This window comes from Mercenaria mercenaria, unplaced genomic scaffold, assembly GCF_021730395.1.
Source record: "Mercenaria mercenaria strain notata unplaced genomic scaffold, MADL_Memer_1 contig_2836, whole genome shotgun sequence".
Classification (NCBI taxonomy): domain Eukaryota; kingdom Metazoa; phylum Mollusca; class Bivalvia; order Venerida; family Veneridae; genus Mercenaria; species Mercenaria mercenaria.
Window position 1 is genome coordinate 9,084 of NW_026460919.1, and position 24,021 is coordinate 33,104.

The following is a 24,021-nucleotide window of genomic DNA, read 5'->3' on the forward strand; positions in this document are numbered from 1 at the left end:
GAACATCACTAGCAAGCACTAACAGTTTTAATGGTTCGTGTTCTTGATATATTTTGTGTCCCGGATTTGAGGACTGTTCGCATTTAATGTTATGATGTTTCCCAAACATAATGTGTATTGTGATTTTGTAATGAACGCATAACAAGAAAAAAAATAAACAACATAAAAGTTCGTTGAGAACAGATTCAACAAAAATAATGAAATTTAGGAGACAGTCAAATTATGCGAAAATTAAAATTTCGTATCTGTTGATTTTCTTATAATTCTTCAAAATATTCGGACGTCAACGTTAATGTGCATAAATTAGCGTCAGGGACATTTGATGAGGACAATTTGTTACGTAAACTACAAAATTAGTAAACTGAAAAGTACAATAATTTATTTATCAAAATAATTGCAAGAAAGGGTGTATTTTTCTCATCTAAATATTTCTTAAATATAACTCAGCATGTTTTGAATAAAACAACGGCAGTTTTCCGGAACAGATAAATATGACGTTGTTTTCTTTGTAGGGGACATTTGAGTGGACAACCCATTTAGCGGATTACAGAAATGAATAAAATGGGTTGTTTAAAAAGACGCCATATTTCAATACAGGACCAAAAGTGTATATTCTCCAAAATAACATTTGAACTAATGATAATTCTTTAGATGTTAAATATGTTATCAAAAACAGTACATACAGATTTTGTCGCGAGTGGGACAAATTCTCTAAATGTAAATCTTCCTCCATTCCGTCTCTGTTATTTCAGTATTTTCAAACACATTTGCGCATAATATCCGGAAATGACTCTCCGTCAACATTGAAGACATGTGTGCAATTTTCCGCCTTTAACGGAAACACAGACGTATCTTCACCGAGGGCTGAATGCAAAAGTAACATGGGACATTGAATTTTTGACCGATCAATACGAATAATGACGACTCTTTTTAATTATCTTTTTTTTTTATATAATTATATTTTTAAAATAGCAATGCATCATGACGTTTATTTTGATATGTAAAAATAGTATGATTTTTAAATCGTTTGTTTTTTATTAAATGCAAAATGAACAATGTGAGCATATTACAGGAGGGGACATGAGCTTTTTAGTTACGTCTTGGCAATTTTTTTTTCACATTTTCTTTTTCTTATTACAGTGTTTTTCACACACGCATCAGAATGTTGTCCGCCGAAATGGGTTTGGTCTGGTCAATTTAACGCATGCTATAAAGTCTTCATGACACCTAAAGACTGGGAAGACGCCAGAAACTTTTGTGAAAAACGGAATGCAAAACTTACTGACCTATACGACTATGAAGAACAAATGTTTATAAAAGGTAAACTACAACTAAATCAATATTTCGCAACTGTTGATACTTGTAGTCTAAGCACAAGCGTCCATGTCATAAACATATTTAGTGAGCAGTGTCAAAAGTATGGCCCATTATGACGCCGTGGAATTCAAATTAAAGAATGAAGAATTTTTTTTGCTAAATTTTCGCGTGGACTGAAAACAATAAATTTTCAAATTAATCATGATGTCTGTCTTATACTTTTCCGCATAATCAAACAAAATACAGCATAAATATAATGTACCAATATAATAATGATCGTTACAGACACGTTGCTTGAGGCGGTCAGTGGACACGGTGTTTGGGTTGGGGCCACGGATGATGATGAGGAAGATGACTGGAGATGGGTGGACAATACTAAAGAGACATAAGACAGGTACAGCTGGTGCAAGGGAGATATAATGGACAGTACTAAAGTAGATATAAATAGATTTCTTTGATGGCAAGATAAAGTTTTAGCGGACAATACTAAAGCAGATGCAGACAGATTCCTGCTAAGGCAAAGTAAGAGACTTGTAAAAAAATTAAAGTAGACATAGACAGGCTCAGATGATGGTAAGGTAAGAGATTGGTGAAAAATATAAAATTAGAAATAGACAGGTTCATGTGATGGCAATTTAAGAGATTGGTGAAAAATATTAAATTAGAAATAGACAGGTTCAGGTGATGGCAAGGTAAGAGATTGGTGAACAATGTTAAAGTAGAAATAGACAGGTTCAGGTGATGACAAGGTAAGAGATTGGTGAAAAAATGTTAAAGTAGAAATAGACAGGTTCAGGCGATGCCAAGGTAAGAGATTGGTAAAACATGTTAAAGTAGAAATAGACAGGTTCAGGTGATGGCAAGGTAAGAGATTGGTGAAAAATGTTAAAGTAGAAATAGACAGGTTCAGGTGATGACAAGGTAAGAGATTGGTGAAAAATGTTAAAGTAGAAATAGACAGGTTCAGGTGATGACAAGGTAAGAGAGGTTCAGGTGATGGCAAGGTAAGAGATGTGTGAAAAATGTTGAAGTAGAAATAGACAGGTTCAGGTGATGACAAGGTAAGAGATTGGTGAAAAATACTAAAGCGGAAATAGACAGGTTCAGGTGATGGCAAAGTAAGAGATTAGTGAAAAATACTAAAGCAGACATAAGCCGGTTTATTATATTTTGCACCACAGTATTTAGTTTGTTTACAGGTTCAGGTGATGGCAAAGTAAGAGATTAGTGAAAAATACTAAAGCAGACATAAGCCGGTTTATTATATTTTGCACCACATATTTAGTTTGTTTACAAGGTGAAGGCCATGTTCCAAAACTTTCTTTATCCTAGATAAAGACTGATAGGTGCGACTGTGATCCCTCGACTGCTCTGTGTGCCTTGACCACTGTAGACTGCTTTACGTGAATGCATCCCCGTTGACCGCTCAACCAATGGACTTCTGTGAGACTACTCGACGTGACTGGACACTGATGATCGTGGCTGGTTCTCTCAGTAGACTGCTTAACGTAAAACTACTCGACGTGACTGGACACTGATGATCGTGGCTGGTTCTCTCAGTAGACTGCTTAACGTGAGACTACTCGACGTGACTGGACACTGATGATCGTGGCTGGTTCTCTCAGTAGGCTGCTTAACGTGAGACTGCTCGACGTGATTGGTTTATTGATGTTCACTGGTTGGACTCCAACATTTAAGTCTGCTCACGCGTATTTAAGTCACCTTTGACCCTGCTGAAGAGCTTTCCCTTTGACTTAGTAAATATGACGGATTTTAACTGTATCTTAGACACTTATTGATAAAACTTTACAAAAAATGTACATCACTTTAGATTGGTCTTGGATGCATAAATTTCCTCAGGATAACTTTAGAGTTATTGCCCCTCGATTGTTTTAAACTCCATGAATACCGTCATAACAAAAAAGTAACATATTCTATTTTATTTTCTTTTGATTTGGGCTTATAAATGACAAAATTATCGCCTGACTTCGGTCGGAATTTTACTTCATTAGATATGGCTGATCCCTTGCAGGACAGTAAAACCTGTTCTCCGCAATTACTGCTAACTTCCCCACATTAATCAGATGTGGAGGACGAATGATTTCAGATCAAATTCACACAGAGAACATACGCCTCGCCCGGCATCGAACTCACGACCCCGCGATATGCTTTATCTGCGCTATCCTGTTGAGCTAAGCGGGTGGCTCAGTTATAGCTTGCTTCAGTTTTGTTCTTGCTGGTCTAACGTCTCAGTTATAGCTTGCTTCAGTTTTGTTCTTGCTGTCTAACGTCGGACCTCCATTAGTTGTAAACTTGTTTTTTTTTTTAAATGTTTTAACTGTAATCTTTCTTTTGTAAGGAAATCCAAACAATGGTGATGTTCCACCATTTATTGATTTGGTCATATCCGGAGAAGACTGTTTAGAGATAAGCCTCAAAACAAGATACCGGGGTCAGCTGAATGACTACAATTGTGAGAAAAAGATGGCATTTATATGTAAAAAGAAAGGTAATTTAGCTTGATTTATGGAATGCCATATTGACTTGTGCTGTTCACAATAAACATTTAATCGCGTTAGAACTACACATACACATAAAGACAACATCTTAATTGAACGCAATTCGTCTTTGATAAAATGGTGAATATTTCGAAACATTACCATTCAGGTTTACCTTTTATGAAATTCTCGTTTACATAATTCATGGTTTTAGATATTTCCACAACTAGTTCAACACTGAAAACGACAGGTATTGTGACGGAGAAAGATTTGTCTAAAGAAGCGACAGATGAATCTATGACACCGATAGTACCAGCCCTTGTATCAGTGTTCCTCATAGCTGTAATAGCGTCGGTAGCTGGTATTGTGATCTTCTTAAGGTGAGTAACAGGAAAGCACAACCAAAGCAATACTATTAACATAAACCTTTTGAAGGTTGGGTTTACGACATTATGTAGAAAAGATAAAGCAATTCGCCCGATATGCCTCCGTGGTCCGCTGAATGTTGTCCATACAAAAAAAAAACAAAAAAAAAACACACACATCAAAAACACATAATGCCATTAATCAGGTCAATGCTATTTTTTAATGTCAGCAATGCTATTTTTCAATGTCAGATATGAAGATTATTTGATACGCCTATGGATGACTTGAAGCAATTCTATTTGACGCCTATTTTTTGTCTGAATTTAAGGTTAATGTGAAAGTTTTGATATCTTTTTTATGTCTTTTTATGCCCTTCTCTTATTGGTGGCATATAGTAATTGCAGCGTGTTAGAGGTCAAATTTCAGTAGTTTTTTTCCTCCAGTCCATACCTCTTTCATCCTTGAAAGGGATTCTAATATTATATGGTACAAAAATGTATCTCATAAGGAGATGGCGTGTCATGCGCAAAACCCAGACCCTTAGCCCCCTAGCCTAAATATCAAGTTCACATTCAAAGAGATCAAAAGTCAATAGATTTTTCCTGTCTGGCCCGTAACTCTGTCGTCTTTCGACGGATTTTAACCTTTAGCTTGCTGGCGGCAAAAGATTCTGCCTTTGCGACCAGCCGAAACCAAGATCAGTCTGCATATCCATGCAGTCTGATCATGGTATGTACTGTTCGCCATTCAGTCAGTATCGTTTTGGTAAACACCCCTTTTAAGTTAGTGGTACTATCCAAATTGAAAAATGGACAAGTTCATTATAGAAATTTAGCAGGGTAAGGGTTAATATTACTTCAAAAAAATGTCACAAAAGTTCCCAAAATGAGACGATATGTCCTGTGCATTATCCATATTCCAAACTCAAAGGTCAAGGTCACACTTGGTAGTCAAAGTTCAATGCTCGGTTCGTAACTCTGCTGTCCATCAAGGGATTTTAAAGTGGAATTATGCGCAAAGTACAAATCCAGCTGAAATAGAATGTGTATAAAAAGGGTGAAGGAAATATACCAAACTCTTCTTGTTACCAGAACGAAATAATAAGTTTCCAAATATGACTTTCTTATTTTGACTGTGGCAGTTTTTTTTTTTTTTTTTTTTTTTTGAAAAGTCAAACTAGCTACACAAAGGAAAGTTGCTTCCTTTCAAATCTATAGGTAAGGGGATCACTGCGTAGAAGATTGAAGGAAAGAAGTATTATTAGCATTGTTATCTCAGTCACTGATTATTGTTATCAATTTTTGGGAGATAACACAAAGTTACTTTTTTTTCAGGCTTTTCCGGAAACCAGAAATCTACAAGAAACTATTACGAAGACGCCCACGTACACCATCAGCTAATAAAAATTTTTACACAATGTCTTGATACTTTGTTTCACTTGTCAATATGTAAAAATGACAGTGCCCGTGTAGATTAAGCGACCAAAGTAGTATTCATGAATACCATAGCGTGCACTTTTCAACATACGAGTCAGTCAATGGCAATAAAACTAAAGTGGATGTTGCAGGAAACAGATTTTTTTAAAACCTTAAACACCCAGAAGATATTAAAATCGTGCACTGTGTGTCAGTGTGTTGACAATGGACTTTTTGGCTAGAAAAAGGGAAAATTGATGAGCAGAATAGTCCTAACACTTACTAGTCTTAGTAACAATTCAAGGCTGTGCACATTACAATCTGTTTTCCAAGCTAACTGTAAGACAATGGTAAAGCTGCTTTGGTCTGTATTTTTTAAACATATAAAAAATTTTTACATATACCAAATTTACTCGAGTGTCATATCGCTTGTCACTTTGTAGTCGATGATAAATACTAATATGCTTGCCTCTGTTAAAACACACAACGCTAGAATGAAATTTTATACACCTTTAACATGATTAAGAAAACTTCACAAAACCTGAAAAAAGGTTTTAAATTTGCTTGAAGCATCACAAAAATAACAAGGCAGTCTGAAAGACAGCTATTTTCCTCCCGCTGTTATGGATAGTAAAAGGGGTTGATGGTTTTGGGTGGAAGCATTGACGTAAATTTATATTTGCCCTTGCGTTGTGACCTTCACCTTGAGCCGACATGACTTAAACTCATGAGTTCTGCACATCGTCTTGATGAGGTAATCTTTTGGGACCCAACTTTCATAAAAAAACTTCAAGGGATTACAGAGAGGACACAAATGAAAAGGCTCAATCCTTCGACATTGAGTTGTGATCTTGCCCTTTGAGACGACATGGTTGTTTCACAAGCTCTGTATATCGTCTTGTTGAGGTGATCATTTGACCAAAGTCTCATGAAATCCTTCAAAGGCTTTTGGTGATAACAGAGCGGACCAAAAGGGATGTTCGAACCTTTGCCCTTGAGCCGACAAGACTGACTCATGAGTTCTGCAATTCGTCTCGACGAGGTGATCATTTGATCCAGGTTTCATGAAAATCCTTCAGGATTTTAAGTTATATGGACCCGAACACAATTGTTACGGACGGACAGGCCATTCCTAAAACCCCCCACCATTTGGGCGACAGGTGATTAATAAATCAGTGTACTCAACACTTGCATATTATACGGACCAGGCAAAAGATAACACAACCTGGCCCAGTGAACTACATGTACGCAACAAAGCCTTTCTTTTCGGGAACTGCGTAGTCTGTCAAACCCTTGATTAGGATAGGTGACATAAGAGACTCCCAGAGACTTAACAAGAGTAAAATCCACCATGATATGGTTTTTGATTAATTATGGACCATAACTGTTGACAAGAACTTAACCTATTCTTATACATTCGTCCATGTTTGTATAAGATGACAAGGAAGACCAAACCATCCAACAGTGGACGACGGGCACTGAAAGAACACAAAACTTGTTCGCAAGACGTTCTTACGAATCATTAGGAAAATGTTACGAAATTCGTTTATCTCTTACATAAAAGGGTCGTACAAATTACTTGTGAACTCGGGTAAAATTGTTGAATATAAGTATTTTATGAAAACTGCAAATAACAAGCATTACCTTGAACAGTTTTAAACGTTCGGAACCAATGGATACTGCAGTGTTAGTACTATGTAAAGCCCCTTTGGACGTTTTTATTATGAAATGGGCGCTATATAAATGTAGTATAAAAAATTCTAACTTGAACAGAATATATGTTTAAATTAGACTAACGTACTAAAGTGAATCAGCAACGTCACCCAGCTACTTTAAAAAAGAAAAACCGTGTTTTTGTTGTCAATCAAATCACAAACTTTTTTTCCTTTTATGAAACATCAATCTAACATAGTCATACATGGATTTGTCATAAGTCCAATGGGGTTAATACCAGTGTAACCACGCAAAAATTACATACAGTCCACTGTAAATCATTTTTTGATCATTTCTTGACCACTGCTGGAAAATCAAATATCTATTTTAAACCAAATGTCAGCTTTGTCAAAACTGCCTGACATATGCACGCAAGGTGTTTTGAAAATTACAAAATATTATCGACTGCTACGAATAGTCTCATTTTCACACGGATAACCATCAGTTAAAAAAAAAAAAATAATACTTCGTTTAAAATCCTTTCCTTCTAACTAACGTAATATATTTGCTTTAAATGGGTTATGTAGTTCGAAAAATATTTTCTTAAAATTTGCAACTTCTTCCATTATCGCTTAAAGTATTTTCTTACCGTCCAGAAGCTCAGGACGATCATAGTGTAAAAAGATTGTACAAAGTTTGTGGAACAGTTCCCATTATGATCATGCAAAGATTACCCCAAATATTAAGGAAGCAACAAATAAACAGTTTATTAACATTTAATTTTTAAAAAGGTTTTAGAAAACGCATTTTTCTGACTACTAAAAGATAAGTTACGACAAAATATAATGTACAATATGTATTTATTTTCCATAAGGAGAATATGAATAATATGACAATTTAACACATTTTCCTTATGAAAGAGTTAGCCGTCAGGTAATACGTTGTAGTGTGAAGTATTTTGAATTTTTACACGACTCATTATATAAATCCCGGTCAACCGTTTCTCAATATGGCTGGACAATATCCAACATCAGTTTGCTGGGCCAAAGCTACGGAAAAATCCCCAGTAAACTATTAAAAATACATTACTGTGATTAGTATCTAGTAAACGTGAAATACAAATACTTCACACTAAAACGTAGCACGTAAAATTTTTAAAACGTGAAAATTCGGATAAAGCCATAGATCAAGAAAAAACATCAAACAGACAAAAACATTTTTTTGAATAAATATTTCAAATAATTAAATTTTTCGTATGCATATGTAACATGTAAATCCGTCTAATTCTGCTAAGATATAATGATTATGCAGAATATAATGTATTCTATGACAATTTAACACATTTTCTTATGAAAGAGTTTTGCCCTCAGGTAACCGGACGCCTAGCCTACGCTCTAATCGTCCAGTAACCGCATCTAGGGTTTTCTAGGCGTCCCCGGTAATCAATTAAACCATTGTTTTATAGTTCAGATAATAAGCTTTCGCAACATCTGATCAACATTTGTATAACAAGAGCTGTCGGAGGACAGCAACGCCCGACTATTCAACAGCCTTGTCAATTGAATAATACAAAAGTCGAAAAAGGGGCATAATTTTGTAAAATTGGGAAAATTTGGGGTTTTGGAACCTTCACAATGCTTTTCAGCTCATAAAGTGAACAAAGGGGTGAAATTTTCATCCTTTCCCATAAGTGGATAATGAAATACCAGCTTACATACAAAAACTTAACTAAAAACTGCTAAGTCGAAAAAAAGGCATAATTTTGAAAAAAATTGCGGAGTAGAGTTATGGGACCTACACAGTGCATGTCAGATCATGACAGTGAACAAGTGTGTGAAGTTTCAAAACCATTCCAATTAGTGTGTACTGAGATACCAGCTTACATACTAACCTTAACCAAGAATTTCTAAGTCGAAAAGGGGGCATAATTTCATAAAAAAGTAAAAACAGAGTTACGGAACCTGTGCAATGTAGGTCAGTTTATCACAGTGAATAAGTGTGTGAAGTTTCAATCCATTCCCACAAGTCGTTACTGAGATACCAGCTTACATACAAAACCTTAACCAAGAATTTCTAAGTCGAAAAGGGGACATAATTTTGTAAAAAAGCAAAATAGAGTTATGGAACCTGTGTAATATAGGTCAGTTTATCACAGTGAATAAGTGTGAGAAGTTTCAATTCGTTCCTACAAGTGGTTACTGAGATACCAGCTTACATACAAAACCTTGACCAAGAATTTCTAAGTCGAAAAAGGGGCTAATTGGTAAAAAGCAAAACAGAGTTATGGAACCTGTGCAATGGAGGGCAGTTTTTTCACAGTGAATAAGTGTGTGAAGTTTCAATCCATTCCCACAAGTGGTTACTGAGATACCAGCTTACATACAAAACCCTAACCAAATCGGACGCGGACGCATGGGTAGTCCAATAGCTCACTATTCTGTGAATAGTCGAGCTAAAAATGCTGCTGCACATGAGGTTACTGTCGTGTTTAAAAGTTTTCCTATCCAATGTTGTTTTTTTTTGTTGTTTTTGAGAAAAAAATTTTGACAAACAGAAGTTTCAAAGACCCTGTTTTGAAAAATTGAAAAGTTAACTTTGGAATACTTAATGTAATGTGAAATGACCGAATCCCTTTAAGCATGTTAATGCTTTTAATTAACCACATAAAAAAGTATTTAAACTGTGTTTAATAGCAGATATTCATATTATTAAAAATAGTGTATTGGTCTGCAAATATTTATTATTTCTAATTACTTGTATAATGTAATGTCAATATACTAATTCATTCGTTTTAAGAACACGTCAGATAACTATCTTTTCGCCATTATAAAATTTACGTGTTCCTTGGTAAAAGAACACAACAAGAATATCCAACAGGGAAAGCTACGTTCTAAAAACACAACCTCCCTAAACGCGCACACGACCAACACACGCACACCACACAACACAAAGCAAACATACAAATAAAGGAACACAGTGTCAGCCAAGTCTTGTCAACCGACATAAGAAACGTGTTTGTTGCAGTGTAGATTTAACAAATAATGAAGGCCTTCAAGTGTTTGCCGCTTGAGTTATGGTTCAGGTTCAGACGCGCAGGAACCTAAACCACGAAGGCGTTCGTGTACAAAGTATAGTCTTTCCAGATCATAAAGCGGTATGTATTTCTAACATCCATTGAAGGATGGCAAGACGTTTTTAATAAATACATATTTTCAAACTATTGAAACGTACCTGTAAAAATATAATGAATAAAACAAACACAATATATTGAAAATGAATTTTCATATGTCATTAGAATATATAATTTTCATATGTCATTAGAATATATACTTTTAATACAACTTTTCATATCTATATCTATTTCTGTATTGTCACATAAGTCTCTGACTTTCTGGATGAAAATGAATAAAGTTGAAACTTGAAACTATGATAAATCGGGCAGATGCATCCTAAAATGGATACAAGACATTTTAAGGATTTAAATTTTTAGATTTCGGCAACGACTACATTTAAGCAATGTTATTTACAACATACTTTCTATAATAGAGCAATATTTAGTTACCACGTAAACAAATACTTTAATTTTGATAAATTAATACATTAAAATCACCTCTTTTGGGGAAGCACATAAAACAAAACACAATATGGAAATTTTCTATATACGTAAGTTGATAGAATGATCTGTAATGACAGATTTAGTACCACAACTTACATTGCAATTACATCACCTCAAACATTACCACTTGAGAAAAAAATTCAAATGGCGGATAAAAGGAATACCACTAACAAAACGTACTTAACTATTTATTCAACACAAAATAGTTTCATATGCATAAAAAAATTAATATACAAATTAATCTATCAATAGAAAATTATCGACATAAGCATATTCTATCTTTTTTATCCTCTACGTTTTCAGAATAAAACCCGGGCTAATCTATAGGTTAACAAACAAGTTACTCCCACTAACAAAAATAAACGTATAAATAAAATAAAGTTCAAAGTTTGAGATGTTTGCTTCTCTCATTTTAGCTATAGCGTGTCAAAACTGGAATGTATTCAGGAAAATGTAACTACGAAATCAGGTATTAAAGGCAGACAAAATGATTCATAATATTCGAACTTAAGAGATCTAACTTAAAACATGAAAAAACGTTTTCCCTGTATTCAGTAACAAAATTTTCCTGAATTCAAGTGGTCCTTTGAGATCATGGAGTCCACTCAATGTTCATTGGTAGTAGAGTTCCGCTGCCGGTGCTAGGGGGCGTGAGAGGTGTTGCACTTGCCACTACCTCTCATGAACAGACTCAATCAAACCAAGCTTGCCATTATTATGCTTGGTTGCTTTCTATGCTTCCAAAGGATCTTTTTACAGATTTTATTTCCAATAAACTTACAGTTTTACTTTTATCCAAACATAAGAGTAATCAAATTTCTCTAGCAACATATCACTAAAACAACAGGCATGAAAAATATCTACTCTGAAAACGTAGAGGATAAAAAGAACTTATGAATGCATGACATAATTCAAAATATATAATAATAGTAGAATTCAAAACAACAATATTATAATTAAAAACAAATCATCGTATAAATAGGAGATAATTGTTCTTCTGCTTTGATGCATACGAACAGCGATAAATTCAAATACAAGAGTTTCGCTAAGTGGAACAATATACGCTCCAAGTTTCAGATACTTTAAACGAGGTATTGCACCACGGGGACGACCAAACAAATGTTAAATCAGAATCATACGTCCCATTTTTAAAACGGGCATATAATCTTTGTAACAAACAGAAATCTGTACAAAAATCGATACATTTTTCTTGTATGCCGGACAGGATTTTTCCGTGCTTTTGCGGTGCTAGAAAAACACATCTTACACCCCTGGGTGTAATTTATGAATAATTTATGAATGAATGCATAAATTCATACGCTACTATAACAAAATGGCGCCTAAAAGAAAAAACTGTTTTCTTTATATCTTCTACAAATTGAAGAATAAGGCGTCCAAGAAGAAAAGCATCAATCACTGGCAGCCGGTAAAGATGGGAATATCCAGCAGTCGGGTTAACGGTTTAGGCGGTAAGTCGGGAGAAGCCTCGTTACCGCCTAAACAGTTACCCTCGCGTAGGATAAAGATCCGCAACCAGCGAAAGATTTTTATAGTAGAACAAAATTACAGCGGACACTGCGAATTGGCCTATTTACAATACCATTGTTTAAGCTATACCATGCATTAGTGCATATTACTTACATGCTAAATGTGTATTCTTAATTTTTTTTCCAGTATAGAATATTAGTTGTGAATCTGCCCTAATCTGATCCTTCAAACTTGAAATAAGACACCCAATTTAACTTACAAACGGAAAAGTCAGTCGATAAATGTATGACGAGTCCAGATGTTGCGTATTTTCAGTTATAAAAATACATGATGTAATATCTCAAAGCTCCTCACGATACATGCATATGCTGTTGTTCGTGCTTCATGTCACCTCTAATCACAGCATACTGTCCTGTTAACGGTTATTATTTAATCTTGCAAGTTAAAATACTAAGCCTATATATTTTAGAAAATAATACTAGTATTATGTTACCAGCGGCCGAAACGTCTCAAAAAAGTATAAATCATAGCCATTCTTTTGCATCCAAAGTTATTGTTGTCGGGGTTTGAATGTAGGTAATTTAATGAAATGAAACGAAAATGTGACTGAACTTATTTTTAAAAAATCATTTAACTGTTTGTAAGTAATATTCTGATGTGATAAAAACGATAATAGCATACTTACCTGAATGTATTTCCGGCGGACTATACAAATCACCTCTGGTTCCCATTACACGTATTTACAATTGTTATTTGATACATGTTCATGTAATATTCTAAGAAATAACTAATCGTGGGACAGATGGACATAGTATTGTTTTGTGTCGTTTTGTAACGTCTAATTGTATGATGTTATTCCTTTTAGTGAAAACTGCTACGAATAAGTCATGTTTTTTTTTTCTCTCCAGTTAGTAACATGTCGTGTACCGATTTAGCTGTGCTTATCTTTATATATTCTAATTACATTACTGATTTGAAAGCATCAGGTCAAAAATGTTTGCTTCTCAGTTCTAACATGCTATGCAAAAAATCTGTTATTAAATTTGCTGGCAGTCTCACTGTCAGTCGGACCCGACTTGATTGTGTCTGTTCAGGAAAGGTAACGTCCCAAGCACTCAATTACTTGTAAATATCTGAAGTTAGTTGTGTATCTGTTCTCATATCGTTTTCGCTTCATAAAAATCAAAAGCCAAACAAAACAGACGAGTTGTTATTAAAAATCGACTGAGTTGAATCAAAGTCAAGTTCGAATATTATGAATCATTTGTCTGTCTACAGTAATAAAGTTGATAAAATGTAATCCTACACAATCCTGTAAGGCTGTCAGTCTATTGTGTTTTTGAGACGATATCTTAATGACTTAAAGCAAAGTGACACTGCCCGCCAAAATGAGAGAAGCAAACATTTCTAAGCCTGAACTGGTTTAATTCTGTCTTCGAAATTTGAAACTGGGTCAGTAAGATCACTTGTATCAACAGCTATTTTGAGGAATAATGTATCGTCCTTCAGAAAACCATGGTTAGGATTCTGAAGCATCTCTAACCGGATAAACAGCGGGCATCCTGACGCTATGTTCATATCAGATGTCGGTCTCTTGAATGACGAGCTTTGTGGGTCTGGTCTAAATGAGTCAATCACGTGTTCACCGCCAGTTTGGTTAATCATACAGAAGGTCACCCGTTGACTAAACGGCCACTTTAAAAGTGCATCATAGTTGCCCCTCATGACCACGAAAAACAAGGACAGATGAGAACCTTTTCCCATACCGTCACCATTTGGATAGAGTCTAGCACACATCTTGTATCCTCTACGGGTAGTGTAAAATGGTGGTGAGTAGATGCTGATGGTTCGTCCATGTAGGGCATCCTGGTGCTTCTTATTGAAGTCATGCACTCTCCACATGAATGTACCGTCATAGCTTGCGGCTTCCATCGATTGTGCTTTAAGTTCTAATTCTGCCATCGTCATGTCCTTTAGTGCTAGACTTCTTTCAAGGGATCGAATTTTATTTTGGTTCTGCTCTATTTGCGTTTCCATTTCCCGTCTGTGCCTTTCGAGTTTCTCTACAGCTGTGATTGTTTTTTCCAGCTCTCTGTGCAGTGCACTAGCAATCCCCTCAAACGTTCCCGTTTTTACATCTAATCTTTCATTAACTGACTGCAGCTGCAATTCAATAGCTTGTCTGATTTTTGTGTCAATATTGCCAACCCCTTGAAGCCCTGTAACACTTCCGGCTTCACTCTGACGGCTTATAACTTCTGCAAGCTGTCGCTCTAAAGCTGAAATTTTGTCGTTTGTCTCCCTAATCTTTCCGTCTAGTTCATTTACGCTGCTAGGTGTAGTCTGAAGGGTAGACATTTTCTGTCGAATCTCGTCCAATACGTTTACCATCCAGACATTGTGTTTCTTTGCGTGGAAATGGTCGTGAAAGCTTTTCCTATCAATCTAATTTAAAACATAAAACAAAATCAGCACTGAAAAAAATGACTTTATAACCTATCGATAAACAATATAAGGTAACAACAAAACAAAGTTTAAAACAATATGGTAGGGTAAATCGCAAATTAACCCCTACTGCCCAGCTTCACATGCTGAATATCATCTCTAGGTTTAATAACTCGACAAATGCATTTTGAGAAACATACTCTCCACATACTAAGTACCTATTTTCCACGACTATAGGTCGAATTCAAGAATTCAAGCCATAACTCTGGTCTTTATGTGTCCTCAAACGAAATCCAAGTGTTAAAAACTATCCTTTTACGTTTGATGACTCTGTGTTGAACACTTTTGAGATATGCAGGACATAAAACGATTACTGATGGACTAAAAACGCAAATACCGCCCCAACGCTCAGTGGAGGATAAGAGGACTTGAAAATAGTTTATGCTCAGGAATATCTATTTTTCTTATATAAAAAAGCTTGCTGCCTTTCATTCCTTATTAGCATCATGCAACTTCGAAGTCTTTTTTTTTTTTTAATTTGTATCAATCATATACAAAAATATTTAGAAGGTACAAAAGTCTGTCTAAGGAAATACTGGTTCAAGGAATCAACTCGGAAAAACGTCTTACCAATCCGCATCCTACGGGACACTGGATGGGTTGACTTCGGCACTCCGGTGATCGCTGGTGAGCATCAAGCTAAAATAGATTTGAATTCAACCATTAATTTAAAGTTAAAACAATAACCTGTGTGTCTCAATAATTTGTACATTTATAAATGTTGCAAATTTCTCTCTCGGCCTTAAGCACAAAGACTAAACCTCTTTAAACCTACTTTACGGATATTTTAAATAAACAAATTCCTAGCTATGAGATCATCAATGCCCCACTAAGTCTGGAATTAAGATGTGTATTCGCTATATTGCGGAAACAAATGTTCATTCTAAAGCTCAAACCCCATATTGTAGTCTGCGGTTTATAAATGCGTAATTTCAACAGTTATTATACCTTATATAACTACTAAAAATGCAGCTATGAAAACGACACTGAAAAAAAAAATGAAATTTTAGTACACATAATAAACATTTCATTGCTTCTATATCTTAAAGTGACTTGAATTTAAGCCGAGGTATAAAAATATACTTGTACTTAAGGTACTTCCGCAAATTGAAATTAGAAATTCATGTGAAAAATCAGAATCCTCGAAACAGCTTTCGAAATGCAAGGACACAAAAAATATATGATAAAACTTGAAAAGATATATCTGTAGGTAAACTTGCGAGTATGAAAGTTACGTTGAACCCTATATCCACAGTGCTTTGGAAGAAAATGAGTGAACATTTTTGGTGCAAAATTTTAGTATCGTATGCATCCTAAATTGCTATAAAATATTTATTTTCAAATCAAAGAAATGCCAAAATAGTGCACACGAGCGCTATTTTCTGAAGAAAATGTCGTTAAACATTCTAATGCGCAAAACACGTGCACAGTTTTTCTAAAATATTTCGCCGCCATGTTCATTTCAAGACATAAAATATATGATTGTTCTTTTACCTCAGATTTCCTTACTGAAATATATATGCCTCCTTATCAATGGTTAGAGATATCCATTTAGTATAGTTTTGCACTGTCCGATCTCCTTAATTTGTTACCGATCCTTTACATTTAAAGAATAAACGCAATGTGTAATGATAGTTTTTCGCTTTACACACCTCTTTTGGACAAGAAAGCCGTTTCACTTAAAATTTGTAAGCATCCGCTGACAAAATATTGATGAAAGATCGGGACTTTTTCTAAAAACAAGTTCGATTTCAATCATTTTCAAAAACTGGAAATATTGCACATTGTGTTGAATTTATAAATAAAACAAAAATCCTCCAAATAAGCCATTTTAGAACTTTTCCGGGAACTTTACGTTTCAGCCGAACAACGCATTTCAAGATGACACAAAACTGATTTCTCTTTGTAAACAATGTCAAAGTTCACCTGAGGAACATTGCTGGAAAAGTAAAAGTGCTTACTTGTTTCAGTTTTACGTCCTGTATAAAACAATCAACTTTCAACTTTAAATGCATATATGTTCTATGATTATTCCAATATAAAAAAACCGTCCGATCTTTTCTGTGAGAAATAAAACGAAGCAAATTTAACTATTTGTTTACACTTCAACCATGTGAAATAAAGGCATGTACTATCACGAGACTCCCGTGCATTTTGAACCTCGTGGTGAATAAACTGAATTTACTTTAAAGTATGGTGTCTCAGCTGAGCCAGTTATTTGTTAATTTCAGAGAACATACAATAAAGAAGTGTTTATGAGATTATGCATATGTTCGAATATTTACTAGTTTACTTTATATTAACGATGATAGAAAACAAGTGTGCACTCGGCAAATAGCAAGTCTGTTATTTCCAGGTGTGTACTGAACACTGATCCCAATGTTCGTAATTTTCAGATAAAGAACTCGTTATCCTTGGTTTTGTAGACAGTCTTAGTACTGGACCGCTGCTTCCGCTGTCAACACCGCAGTGACCACTAATGTAAAGTTAGTGTCCATTTCTATGCCGGAATTTCAATACACATTTATTGTAGGGATAATACACGCTTTTTTGTGTGTGTAGTAACGTCTGCAGAAGCCCGCGGGATTGTTTGTGACCGAGACCGAAGGTCGCTATTCTTGCATAAAAATATATTTCACGACGATTTATGTATTGTTTTCATATGTGATGACTTGACGATTCCGGTACATTTTTACTTACCATTCCAGTTGTTCTCGGAAACGGTAAACATGTTTTAAATATCCGTATCCAGGGCTCAGAAATAAACATCACTATCAAAAGCACATCCTGAAGGTTTTTAAGCGATTTTTTTATCTCTCATTATTACAATATAAAATTACCGATAATTTTTCATATCAGTTCACAATTTGGTGGACTCGATCACAACTTCAAGAATAATAACTTTACATTCGAGTTAATTGGAGTACGGATGAGTACGAACGTAGTGTCATGTTTCCAAGCTGTTTATATAATTTCTTCGAGAAATTAGATAAAAACATACTGATTGATACATATCAAAATCATAAATATAATACCTAAAAACAAAGAATCGTACAGGTAAACACGCAATTCTTTAAAATTCACGGTTGTCTACAAAATCTGAATTGACGCAGAGTTAAAATGGGAGTTTAGCGTATTCGTTAGTTACTCAACTCACTGATACAGTAAATCATTCTATGGTTTAGACTGCATATTTAATGCTTCAAGTAGAGGTTTTTATGAAAGAAAAAAGACGTAGATACTAGATGTCAATCTGCGCAGAATTACATATACGTCCCTGGGAAAGCATTTTTAAAAATAAAAATCGGGTATTAAAAGCACGTGAATTGCCTTGTTTGCACACGATTTTTCTCCCGTTAATACATGGGCGGATCCAGTGAAAAAAGTAGTTTTTATGCAAGAATATCTGTTTAAATCTATGAAAGTGCGACAAATCATCAGGTTATCTACAATTGTATACAAATTATAATACCTCCTAACATATTTTGTTGCACATTTTTTTTCTGCGATTTATTACATGCTGCATAAATTCTCATATTGTATAAAAAGTCGAAAGATCAAAATTGGCAAGTTTACGACGCATGAAACCTCTAAGGAATCATTATACACATCGAACTTGTCCCCGACCAGTATGCGGAAATACTGTGGCCAAATGTTTTAAGATTGTCTAAAATATTTGCATATATCGTGATAACGCAAATATTTCGATTGTTTTTATAACTTATAAATATACAATCACGTATGTGTGAGAAAGTTACGTTAAGTAATTTCGGTAGTTAGCGCAGGAAGTGCCGAAAATTCCATTTCCACCAAATTGTCCGTGAGATAAGCAGCGCGTTAGTACATAAAGTCCACAATAGTAAATTAAAATTTTCTTATACTTGCACAATCCTTGAAAAGAATTTTGGATCGCTGCAAATCTTGTTCACATTAAGTCTGAAACTTCTCTTACAATTTTAGGCAGTTTGGTACACCATATATAGAAAAATCATTGTCCGCACATTGCACTACTTTTATGTATGCTGAAAATAGCAATATGTACAGATTTATTTTTGTTTTAATACATGAGGTGGTCAGATTTGAAAACAGATTTTGTACTAAGTTTAGTTCTATTCGGTAAGACAATTCTCCTATGCACTAATTGATACTTTGAACTAACTTTTGCCATTCATGAATTTTTAATAAAGTATTTTGAAAGGATTTATAAATCTAACCAAAAATTTGGAAAAATACAGGTAAAATATCTTCTTTGTTTATTTCCAAATTTTATTATTACTTTTTATACAGCTACTTTTACTTCAGATCTTGCAAACTGAGCTGTTTTGTACTCTGGAACAGCTGCATTTGAAAGCTTTTGTTCACAATATTTTCACACCTCAAATGAAGGTCACTCTAAATTCAAGATGGCGGAAGTACCTTAATGAAATATTACTGTTTGATCCACATAACCAATAACATGCTTTTTTCCTGAATTGTTGTTTTATGTTTTGAAGATCAAAGTGTAAAATACGAGGTTTGTGGTAGGAAATTGTTGAATCTTCAATTTCATGGCCAAAATTAATTAATTTTCACCTGAAAATCACAACTTCTGATACGATTTTTTGTGTGTTTTTTTTTTAATTTTAGAAGAATTTACTGCGAAATGTTGCGTATATGCTAACTAAAATATCCTTGAAGTTTTATATTATCTTCAATTTCATGGCCAAAATTGATTTTTCCCTGAAAATCACAATTTCTGAGACGATTGTTTTCTGAATTTTAGAAAAATGTATTGTGAAATGTTGCGCATATGCTAACTAAAATATCCTTGAAGTTTTATATCAATTTTATCACAAATATTCATGTCAAAAATGGCAGAAATTTTGCAATGGAAAATACCCTTCAAATTTATTTTCGTGACATATTCAGAACTTTTCGAGATATTTTTTTCTTTTTGGTTGCATTTAACGTGGCTCCGACATACGATATGGCGACTTTCCACCAACTTTAATGGTGGAAGAAGACCCCAGGTACCCCTCCGTGCATTATTTCTCAATTGTGGGTAGAACCACCGACCTTCCGTAAATCAGCTGGATGGCTTCCTCACATGAAGAATTCAACGCCCCGAGTGAGGCTCGAACCCACATCGATGAGGTGCAAGTGATTTGAAGTCAGCGACCTTAATCACTCGGCCACGGAGGCCCACGAGATATTTTGAAAACGTTTGATTTCCAATTAACAAGATGTCGGATATCAGTTTTGAGAGACATATCAAACTCACCATTTCTCTTAGTATTCCCTGCTTTCCGCATTGATCACACGTCACGGATGCCTTCGGACATTCTTGTTCCAAATGTAACTGAAGTATTGCATTTAAGATTAAATGAAACAATGGAATTGAAAGTGGAAACACTATGCGAAAAAGCATGTGCTGCACTATTAAACAAGAGGGCCAAGATGGCCCTAGGTCGCTCACCTAAGAAACACTCCATAACAGTGTAAAACATGTTTGACCTAGTGATTTCATGGAAACAAATATTCTGACCAATTTTCATTAAGATTGGACCAAAAAATTGGTCTCTTGCGATAAAACAAGCATTTTCTTAGATATGACCTAGTTTTTGACCCTAGATGACCCATGTTCAAAATCGACCTAGATTTTATCAAGGCAATCATTCTGACCAAAATTCATGAAGATCAACTGAAAAATACAGCCTCTATCACATACAGAAGTTTTTTCTTTGATTTGACCAAGTGACCTGGTTTTTGACCTCAGATGACCCATATTCAAATTCGACCTAGATTTCATTAAGGCAATCAACCTGACCAAATTTCATAAAAATCAATTGAAAAAAACAGTCTCTATCGCATACACAAGATTTTTCTTTAATTTCAACTAGTGACCTAGTTTTTGACCTCAGATAACCCATATTCAAAATCGACCTAGATTTCATCAAGGCAATCACTCTAACCAAATTTCATGAAGATCAATTGAAAAATACATCCTCTATTGCATACACAATGTTTTTCTTTGATTTGACCTAGTGACCTAGTTTTTGACCCCAGATGACCCAATTTCGAACTCGGCCTAGACTTTATCAAGGCAATCATTCTGGCTAAATTTCATGAAGATCAGTTGAAAAATACCGCCTCTATTGCATACACAAGGTTTTTCTTTGATTTGACCTAGTGGCCTAGTTTTTGACCCAAATGACCCATTTTCGAATTTGGTCTAAATTTCATCAAGGTAATCATTCTGACCAAAATTCATGAAGATCAATTGAAAAATGCAGCCTCTATCACATACACAAGGTTTTTACGTGATATGACCTAGTGACCTAGTTTTTGACCCCAGATGACCCATTTTCGAACTCGGCCTAGATTTCATCAAGGTAATCATTCTGACCAAAATTCATGAAGATCAATTGAAAAATACCGCCTTTATCGCATACACAAGGTTTTTCTTTGATTTGACCTAGTGACCTAGTTTTTGACCCGAGATGACCCATTTTCGAACTCGGCCTAGATTTCATCAAGGCAATCATTCTGACCAAAATTCATGAAGATCAATTGAAAAATACAGCCTCTATCGCATACACAAGGTTTTTCTTTGATTTGACCTAGTGACCTAGTTTTTGACCCAAGATGACCCATTTTCGAACTCGGCCTAGATTTCATCAAGGTTATCATTCTGACCAATACTCATGAAGAAGAATTGAAAAATACAGCCTCTAAGGCATACACAAGGTTTTTCTTTGATTTGACGTAGTGACCTAGTTTTTGACCCGAGATGACCCACTTTCGAACTCAGCTTAGATTTCATCAAGATTATCATTCTGACCAATATTCATGAAGATTAATTGAAAAATACCGCCTCTATTGCATACACAAGGTTTTTCTTTGATTTGACCTAGTGACCTAGTTTTTGACCCGAGATGACCCATTTTCGAACTCGGCCTAGATTTCATCAAGGTTATCATTCTGACCAATATTCATGAAGATTAAATGAAAAATACAGCCTCTATCCCATACACAAGGTTTTTCTTTGATTTGACCTAGTGACCTAGTTTTTGACCCCAGATGACCCATTTTCGAACTCGGCTTAGATTTCATCAAGATTATCATTCTGACCAATATTCATGAAGATTATTTGAAAAATACCGCCTCTATCGCATACACAAGGTTTTTCTTTGATTTGACCTAGTGACCTAGTTTTTGACCCGAGATGACCCATTTTCGAATTCGGCCTAGATTTCATCAAAGTTATCATTCTGACCAATATTCATGAAGATTAAATGAAAAATACAGCCTCTATCGCATACACAAGGTTTTTCTTTGATTTGACCTAGTGACCTAGTTTTTGACCCGAGATGACCCATTTTCGAACTTGGCCTAGATTTTATCAAGATTATCATTCTGACCAATATTCATGAAGATTAATTGAAAAATACAGCCTCTATCGCATACACAAGCTAAATGTTGACAGACGACAGACGACAGACGACGGACGACAGACGCCGGACATCGAGCGATCAGAAAAACTCACCTGAGCATTGCTCAGGTGAGCTAAAAATAAAAAGATGAACAAGAGTTAGCAACTTATGAAACTTGAATATGATATTTAAAACATATTGATCATTCTAAACATGTAGGATATGTCATAAATACAATATTATTTTTATCATGAGACATATTGCAAAGATATAGAAGGATGTAGTGTACAACAAGTATGATATCGGATTTGTTTTATTCGTTTCCTGAACTGTATGCTCAATGCATACTTTTCTACTAAGCCATTATCTTAAAGAAATGTGCGCATATATACAGCTTACAAAAAATACTAAAGAATGGCCCAGCAAAATGAATAATTACTTCTGTAACATGCATTTCGACTATTATTTGAGTAACTGCATACAATCCGGGCATCAATAGCGCTTTAACTTAATTTGAAGTTTTTGCTCGATTATCTAACTTTTGTCAGACGATTTTGTGGAATTATCTTATCTTTGTCAGGTGATTTTGCCTGATAAGCCAACCCTTGTCAGGTGTCTCACATCACAGTATATCAACACATTCTTTTGCGTGTCAGTAATTAATAAACGAAAACCGTTCAAAAAACAAACAAGTTTTAAAGGCGGTTATAAGAATAGTGCAATCTTAGTCAATAGATAAAACTTCATGTTAGGGAAATAATCTAATATAGGATTTCCCTACTTCCCCATACCAACTATCGTAATTTGCTTCAGGAAGCATAATCAACATTTTTTCGTTGCTTATTTGAAAAGAATACATCCTACTGTCAATGAGAATATATTTGCAGGTACATGCAAATTCACGGGTATGAAACGTTGCCTGCGGCACAAAATGTGCCGCGCTGAAATGAAGGCATCGCGCTTCCGACGGCGCAGGCATTGCGCAGGATGCTTACAAAAATAACGAGCACGGTGAGTAAAATTGAATGTTTTTGGTTATTGTCTTGTTACAGTAAACACATTTTAGAAATCGGGGAATGCAGCGGGATGTAGTTATGTCTTGCCGACAAATCCATGCCCAGTTTGTGAAGAAAAGTGTAATATTGTTATTTTGCGCGTGTTTTTTATCGGATACAGTAACGTGAAAATTACAAAAGCAGTGAATATTCCGAGTCATTTCACATCCTGCAGAAAAAGGAATGATGCATTTCTGTAGTATATTATAACAAGAGCACCGCCTTGCGGGTGCTGACGCTCATCTGATTTTTTTTTGTGTAATAGAAATATTGTCCTACCCATGATTTTCTAAGTCTAAAAAGGGCCATCATTCTTGCAAAAAGCAGGATAGAGTTATGTTTCTTGATGTTCAGTGTCTACTTATGATGGTGAAAAACTGTTGCAAGTTTTAAAGCAATAGCTTTGATAGTTTATGAGAAAAGTTGACTTAAACATAATACTCAACCAAGAAAATGATTTTCTAAGTCCAAAAGGGGCAATAATTATTGCAAAAAGCAGGATGGAGTTATGTTGCTTGCTGTACAGGGTCAGCTTATGATGGTGAACAAGTGTTGAAAGTTTCAAAGCAATAGCTTTGATAGTTTAAGAGAAAAAGTTGACCTAAACATAAAACTTAACCAAGAAATCTGACATTTTCTAAGTCCAAAAAGGGCCATAAATCTTGCAAAAAGCAGGATGGAGTTATGTCTCTTGCT

General features: G+C 35.0%; 1 protein-coding gene across 12 annotated transcripts in view; it reads right to left on the reverse strand.

Annotated features, from left to right (window-relative positions):
- Positions 1-11,152: 11,152 nt before the first annotated feature.
- LOC123544852 (TNF receptor-associated factor 2-like) overlaps positions 11,153-24,021 on the reverse strand; it is a 46,757-nt gene continuing 33,888 nt past the window's right edge. For all 12 annotated transcript variants that reach the window (XM_045330936.2, XM_045331006.2, XM_045330968.2 and 9 more), the window contains 3 exons: positions 20,119-20,196; positions 15,429-15,497; positions 11,153-14,798 (listed from right to left, as the gene is read on the reverse strand). In XM_045330936.2, coding sequence (XP_045186871.2) covers positions 13,761-14,798; positions 15,429-15,497; positions 20,119-20,196 — 1,185 coding nt within the window. In that variant the 3' untranslated portion in view covers positions 11,153-13,760. The remainder of the gene's footprint in view (positions 14,799-15,428; positions 15,498-20,118; positions 20,197-24,021) is intronic.